The sequence below is a fragment of the Clarias gariepinus genome, chromosome 12 (genome assembly GCF_024256425.1).
Source record: "Clarias gariepinus isolate MV-2021 ecotype Netherlands chromosome 12, CGAR_prim_01v2, whole genome shotgun sequence".
NCBI lineage: Eukaryota > Metazoa > Chordata > Actinopteri > Siluriformes > Clariidae > Clarias > Clarias gariepinus.
The window spans coordinates 13,280,572-13,294,519 of NC_071111.1; the positions used below are offsets into that span (position 1 = coordinate 13,280,572).

General features: G+C 38.1%; 1 protein-coding gene across 3 annotated transcripts in view; it reads left to right on the forward strand.

The window, feature by feature from the left end:
• rap1b (RAP1B, member of RAS oncogene family) overlaps positions 1–13,948 on the forward strand; it is a 55,417-nt gene that overhangs the window by 24,001 nt on the left and 17,468 nt on the right. For all 3 annotated transcript variants that reach the window (XM_053508541.1, XM_053508542.1, XM_053508543.1), the window contains exon 2: positions 10,174–10,253. In XM_053508541.1, the coding sequence (XP_053364516.1) occupies positions 10,194–10,253 (60 nt within the window). In that variant the 5' untranslated portion in view covers positions 10,174–10,193. The remainder of the gene's footprint in view (positions 1–10,173; positions 10,254–13,948) is intronic.

Genomic DNA, 13,948 nt, shown 5'->3' on the forward strand with positions numbered 1-13,948 from the left:
AAGGTGCTTGTGGTAGAGACTATTTCCACGTCATGATGACTAAATCAAGATAAAATTTGATGTGTGAATTCAATAGAAAATAAGTGGGTAAAACTAGTGTTAATTTTGTCGGCTATTTAAAATTTTAGTCTTAGTCCCGGGAAAAATGTCCCTGTTAGTTTTTATCAGATTTAATTAGTCTTATCCTATTTTTGTTTAGTCAAGTTTTAGTCGAAAGAACCTCCAAGTATTTTAGTCTAGTCAAGTCAAGATTATTATTATTATTAATTAATCCTACCGTCAATCTAATCTAGCCAAAAACATTTTATTTATTTTTTAACTAAATGATTATCTTAACATTTTAAAATGTATCTTTTCAGCTGATGTTTTCAGCTAATTATATTATTTTTACCCATCACAGCAACTGCTAAATTTCCTGTACATATTTTTTTAACTACAAAACAATAAATGTATTAATACAGTGTTTTTACTTATTATTATAATTTTTTTTTAAAGATGAATTTACACATCTGGACTGTTGTAGGGATACTGTAGCTCCTATAAATCACAATCATTTGCTAACCTATTAGAGTAATGTTTTTGGCAATGATTTGACTATAAAATAAAATACATCACAACATAATTATGTTAAGTGGTAACATAATTACCACAAAAGGCTGTACAACTGGGTGATTATTATGGTTTGCCTTGATATGTCTCCTCAGGTTTGTGGTATTTTATTTTGCCCCCCACCGTTTCCCCTCCGATGTCATATTACTACACACCGACGCTTTTTCAGTATTTTTCAGCGATTCAGTATAAAGAAACTGGGCCCAAATATCGCCTTGAGTGATGCTGCTGTGACAGCGAAGAGTTAAAGATTGACCGAGCTTGTAACGTCCCGTCACTGCACGCGCAAACTACTCCTGATATGCAGCATAATGAATGAACACCGTATTGCAGTGGATTGTAACGAAAGTTAAATGTTAACTAAAATAAAGTTGTTTTATTAGATATTTTTAAACCCATTTTAGTCTTGTCTCTATTTCGTCAACGATATTTCATGCTGATTGCATCACTGTCCCTGTTCATTGATATCTGCGACGTCCCGTCTTAGTCACAGGAAAAAAGTTCGCCAGCGAATGTTTTTTCATCATTATTTTTGGTGACGAAATTAACACTAGGTGAAACTCTGACCTTATTGTTCAGAAGAAAAAAAAATGGTGGGTCTATGTTTATTAAGTAGTGTTGAGTAAATAACACCAGCAGGTGTTTGCCTGACTGTTCTCTTAAAGTTGTTTGATGCCCCATCTGCTCACTCAAAAGTCCCGGTATGACATGAACGCTTCACCGTATTAAGTGTATGAGGGTGTGATTGTGACCTCAACATGTTCTGATCTTAATGACAGTCGGACATGGATCCCTCCCACTTACTAAACACACTCACTGATGTGATAAACATAAATGTTACTTAACACATGAAGACGATCCAGCATCGAAGAACTGTGCATGTGATTGTACTGTGGGGTTTCCACTTTTCTTTTCTTTTCCATTGTCCAAAAGTCTCCAGAGTACGCAGTAGTGAGAAAACGTGCAGTAATGTAGCGTTCCACTTGGGTTTGGCAGTTTTCCGAGCCGAGTATGAAAGGACTCACTCTCATAATAAACACTACCCCTGGTAACGATAATGGCTGATTTTACTGGATACTCCTGCTTTCCAGATAATGCACCTGGTACGCTCTGTCCCCTTGTGTCTATTGACATACATCCTCTTTACTGAGGAATTGCCTTGGACCATGTAAAGGTTAAAGTTTTCTGTCATATTCATAAAAATGTGATTTTATGTTAATCCTGCAAAAGATCTCATCACATTTGTATTCTTCAGAACTTTACTGTGACTAAAGCAGACGGACGAACACGTGACAACATAATACAGAGGAGATCCGGTTCTAATGTTGATCTAACTGTTGATCTAACTACAAGGAAGTAAAAACAGAGGAGCAGGATTGCAAGTATAGCATTACCTCATAAACATGCCTTAGATTAAAATCCCATCATGGATTAGCTGAACTCGCCCAGCTGTTCTCGAGCTACAAAGTAAATATTAAATGGCTTGGCCACTTTAGTGCACTAGTGTCATACGCCATGTGTCTGTAGTTTGGTAGACATTTTAAAATTGCTATACTGACAGTGTTGCCATAGAAACAGTCGGAAGGTTGGTGTCCTCAACCGCTTTTATTTTTGCGTGATTAGTACCTGGAACGAAGTGGAAGGTTTGAACAGTAGACGAAAGTAATAAATCAAGCCACAGGCATGATTGCGCTAAGAAAAAGACATTAAGAAGAACCCCATCCTCTAAAGAGAGCCTGTCGTCTTCTGGGTGATGCCACAAGGTGCGATTATCACTCCTGAGAGAATGCAGGTGTAAAGAGGAAGATCTTGCAGTATGCTACATGTTGATTTCTAATGCTTTCAGTTTCAGCTTTCCTGGGCTTTCCCCCTCTTTCCCCATAGACAGCAGCCTGGTGTTGTAAGACTATATATAACAGACTTGTGTGTGTGTGTGAGAGAGAAGTTTGTATCGATCCCCATGGGGATGCCTCTTCATTTGACCTTTACAAAGATGCTGTTATTAACACCCCTCCACAGGGTCTTAGCGCCCTGCTTTAAAGATGGATTCAAAATCTGTACATCATGTAGAAATGTCAAAATTTTCACTAGAATCATTGCATTTAATTTTATTGATTTAAAGTATAGCTTTCCTCTCACTAACTCAACCAGCTTCCCTGGATCTTGTGGGTTTTTTTTTGTTTGTTTTTCCGTGCTTTGTTGTCCGTGTGAACGCTCTCGTTCAGGCTGCCCCGTGATTCCTAAGGTCACAAAGAGGCTGTTTCTTTCTGAATACAGGGTTCATGTGAGTTGTGGACAAAGTAGAAACCGAAAATGCAAAAATGAATAGAGAAGTGACCTATTCCTGTCAGAAAATGGTCGTTATCTGCAAGGTTGTGCTGTGTTATGGCGGGCCGTAACAGGAGGGAAAAAAAGGGTAAAAATAAAAAAATAAATTAAAAAGGGGTGAGACCGATAGTGCTTTGTTTAATGTTTATTTACAACAAAGGTAAAATAAGCGAATCCCCAAAATTTGGCTGAAAAAGTTTCAGAACTCGACAAGGCCAAAATAATAAACAAATTTCCCTCGAGCTACTCCCAAAGTGAAACACCTAAAGCTGTTGCACCAAAAGAAAAGAAACAGCAAAACAAGACCCTACCGTTACTCCATTATTAACTACAACCAGGAGAAAAACAGAAAACAAAATGGCGTTGACCTCCTTCAAAGCCACGTTATACACAATTATTTACAAAATATTATGTCATCAAATACCAATCAACATTAAAAAGGGAAAAACAGAGCGTAGTCAAAAAAACATAGCAGGGGTTCATACACAGTATAATCTTCACATCAATATAAGGAATAAGCAAAGGCATGAACTGCAGCAGTGTAGTCAAGCCAAGAATAAAAAAAAAACACAACAAAAGAAAGCACAAAATAAAACTTAAACTCAATATCGTAACCTTTTTTTTTTTGCTATTATTATACACTGTTCTAATATTCATACATTTTGCATATGTGGTGCGCTCGTACAGGAAAATAACCAACTATGGGTGATGTGATTACCCGGCCTGCTGTCTTAGACTGTCTGTGACTTAAAAATGGAAGGTCTAACTCGTTAATTAAGCGAAACAGTAATCTGACACATGATTCTCCTTATGCTTAAAAAAGGTTTTGGTGTAATTTAGATCGAGTTTGTGCAGTTTGAGTTCCAACTGAAATTACAGCTGTATCAGAACTGACTTGAGAATTCAGCAGCACTGTGGTGAACGGAGCGAGTTTGCACTTGGGAGTGGTCTTGACAATAAGATGGCGATTACAAACAAACTTTTTCTCACAACTCTAGTCCTAACCCGTACATATTCCTTATTTTTGCATAAACAAACTTTTGACCTTTGCTTGTGTGTGGTTTCCCATAGATCCAGTTCCCATAACCGGGGGCTGTCCCATATGCATGTAGAAGATTTGATACGAGCAGAACTGATAAAGTGAACCTGAAAGTTTCAGCATCATCCCCTCTCAGATAAGATTTGTTGGATTGTTTAGGGTAATTACTTAATAAACAGTATTGCAAGTGGCGTCTTTGTTGCTTGGCTCGTGCACAGTCTAAATTGTATTCATGAATTTTTCAGCGAATAGAACGGACGTTTGAGTGCGGTGGTACGTTTTTAAATGGACTAAAACCCTCAGAGCCATCAGGATTATCTGATGTGCTGTGCGAATCAGATAAGTAATGAGTGGTGTGAAAACTCCTCAAACAAGCACAGTCTCTACAACCCAATATCTCATTTGTGAAGAAAACTCTGATTAAAGCCGCCTGAAAGAGTGTTTCAAGTGCCAGCAGGCCCAAGACGCGGATCTTGCCTCATCAGTGCTCCGTGACTTTACTCCTGAGGAGAACTTAATCTAGCATGTATGCACACACTTGTTATTTGCTGGTTTACTCATACGCGTGTTTCTGACTAGCTCTTTCGATAATGAGTGATATTTTCTGCAAAGCCTTGATACTGCTCATTTTATAGCCCACAAGAAATGAGGCGGTTTTGTACCACTTCCTGTTATAATTTAACTTGTTAATCGTAAGGGAAAGTATGCGCAACTGCTCGACATGAGAACGCTCGGAAAAATTCTCATCAGGGTCTCATTTACCTGTCGGTCATGCAGCAAGACTGTCAATCCATAGTCCATTACTCAGTCAATTCTTCTTTTATTAGAGGTACTTGAATTTCTTTAAGCTGACTTCAGAGAGCCTGGTTGCTGAATAAAAAAAAAAGAACAAGGTTCTACCCACTCAATGCCACCCACTAGGTTAATTCTCATTGCAGTAGTGACACTTTTATAGGCAAATTGCTTTAAGCTGATTTCATGTCTTTCTGTATTTGTCTCGCTGCCGCAATAGAAAAACGGTTCACCTTTTGTGGAGCATTTTATCTTCAGGTAAATGGCCAGTGCTGTTAAATTCTCAATTCTGGTTGGTCAGGAGGAGTTGTTGAACTTGCACAAGGGCTTGTAAGACGGTGTGTTGTGTGACAGATTTACAGTAAGAGTTTGTTTGTTGAGGTGGAGTTTTCTGTAAGGCGATCGGTTTATTTATAATTTTTTAACAGGAGTCTTCAATAGAGATGAAGAGGGAGAAAAGTCAATTCAGTTACGTATCGCAAATGTCTTGTCTGGTAGTTCGTGTGTCACTCAAATCGTGTTTGTTTGTTCATTTATTGATTGATTGATTTTTAATTAATTTTAAATTCTTGGTATTTTCACATTAGGGCCTCGAGAATGTGTGTTTTTTTTTTTTTTTTTTTTTTTTAAGAACATTTGACCCCAAGGTCTGGTTTACTCTGATCAGTAAGACCAAGTCGTTCTGGAGGTCCACTGGAAAAAATGGTCCATGATATGATCTGAAAACCAAACCTACATGGAGACAATGACATCATCATGTCATTGGAAGGAAGCACGGAATTTTTTTTTCTTTCTTTTCTTTCCCCCGGGGGCCGGCAGTCGTTCCTGGAATCTTGCCTAATGTGAAGGCTCCTTTAAATACGTTTGCATTTAAGGTGGTCAAATGTTGCGATTTCTCTATAATTCTACAGGTGGTGCGCTCTAAACTATTCACACACACGGTAGGAGTGCATTATTTGTTTGTTTAGACTTGAAACAATCTGAAAAAATATATATATATATGGGTGATTCCTATTTGTAGTCCCTTGCTTTACAGGAATTGAGGAAGCAATATTTGTTGCTATTTTTTTATTTTTTGATAAGGGATAACCATTCCATGCAACTATAAATGGAGACATAAAAACATAAACTGCTGTGGTAAATGAGGAATAAAACACTATTAGGTGTGCTGTGTGCAATATTATGAACTTTGTGGTGGAAATCGTCCTCTACATCACAACACCCATAATTTTATTTTATTTTATTTTTTTTAAAGACTAGCATTTTTTTTTTACTATTTTTTTTCTTTAAAGAATAGCACTCTCCAGTTTTTCTCTTTAACTCAAGAGTACATCTGTACCCCTTGAAGTCACGCTCATACACGTTTCAAGCAAATGACACTAATCTGTATTAAATAATGCTTATCTTTTATTACTATTTCTGATTGGATTGCTAATACATCTAGAGCTGGAGGCTTTAGATCATCTTGAGAATGTCACAAGCTATTTCTTTCACATCATCTTGTATATGAGAGCATTTGATTATGTCTCTATCCACACTGTTCATGTGTTCTTCCGCAGATTTCTGTCACAGCTTCCATATGACCTGATGTGAAAAAAAAAAAAAACAGCACTGCACAAAAAGAAGTTAAATATTGTTTTATTCCAAATGTTTTTTTAGAATCACTTTGCCTAAAAATGTTTTCAAAAGCAAAAAATAAAAAAAATAAACGCACTTATTCTAAGCAGTAGTGTAGCTGAAGCAAATCCTGTTACTCTACTAAATGCAATAATTAATAAAGACTGCTAAGACTGCCACACTCGAAGACAGGCGGACTGCTAAATTAGCTCTGACTATTAATAAGGTCATAATATTTGCTGCAACAGTCAAGCAGCATTTTCTTGCATTCTACAAGTAGTCAAGGTGTACTGGAAAGATGCCGGGCTTTGTTACTGAAAAGTTATTCAGATTCACAAGCTAGCCTTTTTTTCTTCAAGTTCATCTTAGGTAAACTACATTACTCAGAATTAAGGACTGTTGAATTGTGCGTCAGTGATAATCAGCAATTTCTCTCAGGATTAATATAGATTTGTTATATTAATCTTCAAAGTAGCCATGCTGTTGTATTTTGTTACATTTTAACATTGTAACATTGGCTGTGAGATGTTTTAAGTCAATGTGTCATAAGTCATATTTGCTCATAAACAGGACTGATTTATTTCACCAGAACTTCCTGTGATTATTATTTTTTATTATTTTTTTTATCTTTTGGTTTGAAGAAAAGTGCTTAATACTCTGCACTGGAGCAAAAAAAAAAAAAGACATTACAATGTTTCCGACTGATTGCGATTATGATTTTAACTGCAGTATGTACCTATTAATTGTACTATATCGTATTCAAACAAATGGATACAGGTTAACAGCAAGTATTGTTGCGAATGATTTAATTAAGAGGATATATGCCGATGTTTTATCACCTCAAAAATGTATAAAATATAAGCAAATACTTAAATTGACAAACTCCAGATATATATTTCTGGCTAAATAATTTCACAGACTGTATATTTTCAAATAAAATTCGCCCTGGTGCACGTGTTTGGTTCAAGAATAAAACAAGAATGTTACGTTTCTTAATATGCACTGATGTGGTCATTCAGGTCGTCTGCTGACTTCATTTTAGACTTTAGTCTAGACTGGAACAGATTTTTTCTAATTTGTTGTTTGTCCAATTAGTCCAGTAATTGTGAGTTCTTGACACATTATGTGAGAAAATGCTCAGAAGTTTACTGTTAAACATAGCTGTGTTTTATTTCTGTTTTGTTACAATGCAGCCCCGATCACGGTCATTCATAATTTGTATTCCACATTTGTTGAGGAAAGTCGGCGGCTCAGCACTGTTCTTCCAGGATAATAATATGTTGGACAATTTTTAATCAAACTCGTCATTTTCATGCTTTCTTTGCTTGATGCAGACCAATGAGTTAACCCTCCTGAAACAGCGACTTTTTTATTTATTTATTTATTTTGGGTGGGGTAAGGGGTCCAGGCTGTGTATATACCACATGGACTATTTCTCTGTCACAATTACAGCATCTAGCTTGTTACTGGAACATTTTGTTTTCCAGCATTTTTATGGAGCATGTCACAAAAGAGGGTTTTATTCTTCTTCCCGTTCTGTTTAACTCGTTTCCCTGAACAAACCCATTTTTCTCCCACTCCCCGCGTCTCACTCGCTGCCTTCCTCATGCCAATGTAAATGGAAAGCAGAGCATTAGTCGACAGCAGATGATTTGTTCTTTGGTTCGGAGCTATTTAGGCTCAGCTTAAAGGGACAATCAGACAGAGGGGGTCTCGCACAAATTTGACTCGATAGTAACAAGGCTTTTTGAGACCTGTGTGCGTCTCTTTAATTGCCCCTCTCTGAGGGTACAACGTCAGACTGTCTGGCACTGATGCCCACTGAAGGCCACTCATATCTGATCTGCAGGCCTTTTTTCATCTGATTGTCCTCCAAACCTCATGAACGATCAGCTCTGGAGAGGATCAGACGAGCAACAATGGCTGAATTAGTATATGTTGCATTTATTCATGACGCTCGGTGCATCCTCAACACAACCGCAGCGGGGGCTAGATGGAGAATAACAGAAAGGAAGTAAAAAAAAGAAGAAAAAAAAAAAGAGAACATAGCTAAGTGCCAGATAGTCTGCTTGTGGTCTAATGTGTGTCTAAGCTAAGCGACGTTGTGCTTTAACAAACGATTAACTGAGATATTTGTGTTCTTCACGTAATGTGAGTATTTAAGGTGCTACCTTCCTATCTGATCAGTAACCCAAAAAGACCTGACATAAATTTGTAACCTGTAGACCGAGCACAGAGCGGTGGCGCGTCACTGCTTTTTCTAGCGAGTCTGCATCATGCTCTTCATAAAAGTCCGCATCTCACCCAGTTTGCGGAAATTTCACACATTCAGCTCTAGTAGCGAGTAAATAGGTTAACACTTCATCTTAAAACGAAGCGGGCCTCGCCTTTTTCTGATAGTTGACAGATTATGTCTCTTGTACAGTATCTTTAAATCTACTGTATACCAGACAGTCATACTTGTCGCTTTAAAATAAGATTCCTGTTGTAGAAACTTGAACTGGCTTAATATCTTGGGTAAATGGTTTTATATATTTTTTGTTAGTGCAGTCAGTCAATTAAAAATTTTTTTAATCTAGTTAATCAGTCATGTTCTGTGATTTAATTAGAATTGATCACAATTTTAAATTACTAAGATTGACTTGTGTTATAAACTTGGAATAAAGAAATGAATGATAAACTAGTCAGAGAAAATATTACGTAGTTTTATAATTTCTGAAGCATTAACATTTAACAAATGTTAAATTAAGATCTATACAGTGCATACAGTGGCTGAAAAGTATGGGGCGTGGCAACCCACCAACGGCGGGGCTCGTACCCCGATCAACAACCTAGAGTCATATACACCCGAGCCACCACTTTAATGTTTAAAAAAATTGTAGTGTGTTAAAATTTCGTTAATATTGACAGCCCTAATTCAAATACATTAAGTATCTTTATTTGTTATTTCTAGTACACTGGTCACTTTATGATCGTATCCCAGTATTAACTGACCACTTTCATTTCCACGTTTACTAAAATATGTCTTCGGTAACACAGGCTGAAACCCGGCTGTACTCCTGATTATTAAGATCCGACTGACAAAAATACAGTTGTCGTGATAAAGTTCCTCTTAATTTATTGTGAGCGCTATGCCAAGAGGCGCAATGTTTCAGATTTATCAACATGGATGGTTATATTCAGCATATAGAAACGTGTATACTTCTCTAATTCTGTTTACAGTCTAATGTGGTTAGGAGCAGTAGCTCTGTTGATGCGAATAATATTAGTTACACACATTCTCACATATAGGCCCATTTCAAGCTAATGAATTGATAATTTGTTTTAATAACAGTCTATTATAATATTCATTTTTGCATGTTTTGTTATGGCATATTGTTGTTCATCGTCTAGGAATGTATTGAGATTTTCTCCATATTTCCTTTTAAAAGCATGTTTCAAGCCATTCACTTTCCATTGCAAATCTACCGGGTTTGACAGCCAAACTTCCACTCGACATGCTGTAACACGCAGCCCATGACTGCTGACATTGGCACTTTTATAACAAATTAAAAATAGCATGCTTGATCACACGCATTTTGTTTTGGATCTTAGGAACTGGAAAAAAATGTTTATTAATATTCAAATAGATATGATTTTCAGTATAGACATATGATGTAAAACGAACGGGGCGTATACGCAGCTTGTATTTAAGTTTATAATCAAATATGTACTGGGTGTATTCCTGTTACTAAATGATAAATATGTTAAAATTGTTCTTTTTCTCTTTTTGTCCCCTTCTTCCATAGGTGAGTAACGGACACACTGCATGATGCGTGAATACAAGTTAGTAGTCCTCGGTTCTGGAGGTGTCGGCAAGTCTGCACTGGTAAGTACTATTTATCTTTTTTTTTTCTCTTTTTTTCTGGATATATATACTGCACAAAATAAAACAGTGCATCGTGTTTCAATGTAGACGTCATATGCCCCTTTTCTCAAACAGAAGCAGTTGATGTGACTGCATTCAATAGTTTAGGACTGAAATTCCCTCAATTAGCCTCCAACAATAAAACTGGACCTCGCATTACCTAAACACCTTTCTGATCACACTGGAAAAAGGAATCCCTGTTATATCTGTCTAATATCACCCGAATGAGGATGGGTTTCCTGTTGAGACCGGTTTCTCTCAAGGTTTTTTTCCTGTTGGCATCTAGTGATGGGGGTCGTTCATGAACGATTTGTTCTTTTTGAACGAGTATTTAACGTGACTCAGAAGAACGATTAGTCTCAGAGAGTGATACGTTCATTTCCCCCTGGGATTGCATGCACAAAGCGTGGCAAAACCTCCGTAGGTTATTTGCCGTTACAGAAATGAGTAGTTACCCCAGAGTCTTCTAGTCCGAGTCGTTCGTTCTTTTGTCACGTGACTGCCATAGACCCTATGCAGTGCAATTGATTCAAAAGAATGAATGACTTGTTTCCTGTGAAATGCACTGCATAGTTTCTGAGAGCCACTTGACGAGAACAAACGACTCGGACCAAAAAGATATAAGAGGTGAGCTGCACATTCTGTTTATCATGATATGTCCTTAGCTGCATTGTAATATTTTAATTACTGAAACTATAGCCAGAATTTGTCTATGTAGATGTGTTGGAGGTCTGTTTATTAAAAATAAAAATTTTGTTTCTGATAAAGAATAAAATTAACTAAATGATTTAAAAAAAAGATTTGTTTACTTTAATGAATGAGATTCCGAGTGAGAGTCACTAAAATGATCCAAACTTTCCATCACTATTGGCCTCTCAGGGAGTTTTCCCTCGTGACCGTTTATTTTTTTTAATTTTTTGTGACCGTTGTTAAAAGCGGTATAAAAAAAAAAAAAAAAAAAAAGCGGTATAAAAATAAAATTTAATTGAATTTCACTGGTGACTTACTGGTTAGATTAGTACAAATTAAATCAGTGCTATAGTGCAATTCTGTGTCTTTTGTTTCAGTATCCGGAATAAGAAGTGTTAACTAGAGAGCGCCAAGGAATTAGGCGGTCATGCTAGAATCAGCTTGTCCCTGGAGGGCGCAGGTCCTCAGCCGGGTCACTAGTGGGTTGTAAGAACGGAGCTGGCTGCTTGTCTAGGCTCACTACACTGAGTCAAAGATGGAGCAGAATGACTTTTTCATGAGCTATAGTAACGGCACAGCAGGCACCGTCGCTCACTGAAATGCCAAAACTGGCGTCTACCCTCGAGACTTTTCAAGGAAGTACATCTAAAAAAGGGGAATTAAAACTGGAGAACGTGCAGCACTAATACACCTTCTCATCCACAGTGCAGAAATGTAACCGCAAGCTTTCATTCAAAAATACAGAATAAAGAGCGGTTCAGCATCAATTAAAAGTGGTTATAACTTACTAAACTAAAATAAGCGATATCCTGATGAGCTTTGCGTTAACGATGAGTCAGAGTTCTCAGCGTCTCTGAAATAGAAAATTGGTTCTTCAGCCTTTTTTTTCCCTTTCTTTCAAGGTAATAAACATCATATCTCGGGTTAAAAAAAAACACCTTAAAGTCACTTCTAGGAGGACGTGTATGGTCGTCATGTGAGCGTTTTCCTTCACACTGTTCTCTTTTGTTTGATTTAAAAATGGCTGGCGTTTATTAATTTCAAAGAAGTTGGCATTAGTTTGTTATGCTTGAGGATTCGTTGTTTTATTTTCAGACCTATCGACAGCACAGTTCCATTAGCTTTTATTCCCTGTTTTAAAAGGAAAATACATCACACCGAATCAAACTACGGCTTTAAAGCCATTTAATGGAAACTTTATCTTTTCCTAACACTTCAACAAGCTGGCTTTAAATAGAAGATTTTTGGGAAACTGCCACAGCGGCTCGACCCGGTCACCTCCACCAAGAAGCGTGTTCGCGTTTCTGTCTGAGCGGGACGTGTTAATGACCATTCCTCTCTGCAGCGATGGCAGAGCACTCTCTGTGCACTGCACACAGACTTTTATTGTCCATTAGCACTATTCGGGGCTCTGTGCAGCTCTGCATGAAAAGCCCTCCACGAGTAAATGCACTCGCATTAATCCCTCCTCTGCTTCATGCTCACTGGCTGAAAGCCGTCTGTAAAATTGGATCATTACGTCGTCCGGTTAACCTCGTGTCCTGGAACAGTGTAATAGTGCAAGAGCTGTAAAAGTGTGTGTGTAAAGCTCAACACTCTTTGTGCCGGTTGTGTAAATGGAAGAGCAGCATGTAAACACCAGTTAGGAGAGGTGCTGTATGGGGTACAGTGTGGACATCTAGGACACACTCACCATAATCGCCACTAGCCGGTGTGAGTCCACATTACCACTGGTCATGTGCATGCTGATGATTTTCACTCGCTCTTGTGCAGAATCCCTCGCTCTGTGGATAAATTGTTAGCTGTGCGTAGGAAAAACTTGAGTCGTGTAAAGCTCTGAGAACAACGTCAATGTCATGTCAAAGTCTTGCTCCTCAGTGGTTCAGGAAAAAATCTTCATAAGCTTGGAGGGGTGGGGAAGCAATTATGCTTTTCAATGAAACCCCCTAGTCTGCGTTAGACATTTGAGGACACTTGCCTCCAACAAACTGCGGAAGATTAAATTGATTTGCCTTAATTGCCACCTAGACGTTTGTAGATTAAATCGCTGATTTCATGCGACTCTGGTCTCTAGCATGTTCTGTATGTGTCACTGATAGAGAGAGATCGAGGGAGAGAAAAACAAAAAGACGGCAGAGTTTGAACGATGATGTACGGTCTGTGTGTACTGCTGAGGCTGTTTTCACTGAGCTGATAAACATAAGTGGTAAATAAAAGTAGCGTGAATTATTATTAGGCTGTTTGAACTGTAAGGCTTCGACACGGAGGGTTTGTGCGAGAGGTCTGTGTGTGTAAGAATTTTTTTTTTATCTGGTTAAATCTGTTTCCAATTCATTGAGCTGAGGAAGGGGTGCAGTGCTTCCACGAAGTGTCACCTGAATTCAATTTCAAAACCTATCCATCTTTACACACTGTGTATGGAGAGGGACAGGATTCCCTCGTCAGCGTGGAATGGGTTTCATCTGATCACTGAGAACAGAGCAATGTCTGTCGCCCACACACACACACACACACACACACACACACACTAACACATGCAGCATTCTTCTCCAATCTCAGTCTCCTGGTGTACATTGCCTTTATATGCCAGTCTCTCTTTGTCTCTCTCTCTCTGTCCATATATGGCACACTTTGACAGCTTGTCAGTATATGTTTACTTAGCAGTTGTTGACCTTGGTTAAGTAGATGGTGACAGACCAGGATATGTGTGTGTGTGTGTGTATGTGTATGTCAGATTCTGTAGTACAGTAAGAATACAAAATTCACACGTTTACATTCACATGGTCTTTCTCTGTCGACACCCTTTCATGCATCCATCAGCTAGATCCTGCATCAGCACGTATCGCCTTCATGTAGTGACCTACTACTATCGACCTGCTACACACACACACACACACACACACACACACACACACACACACACACACACACACTCACTCAAGCTGTGGGTCAGGCTCTCGTCCAGA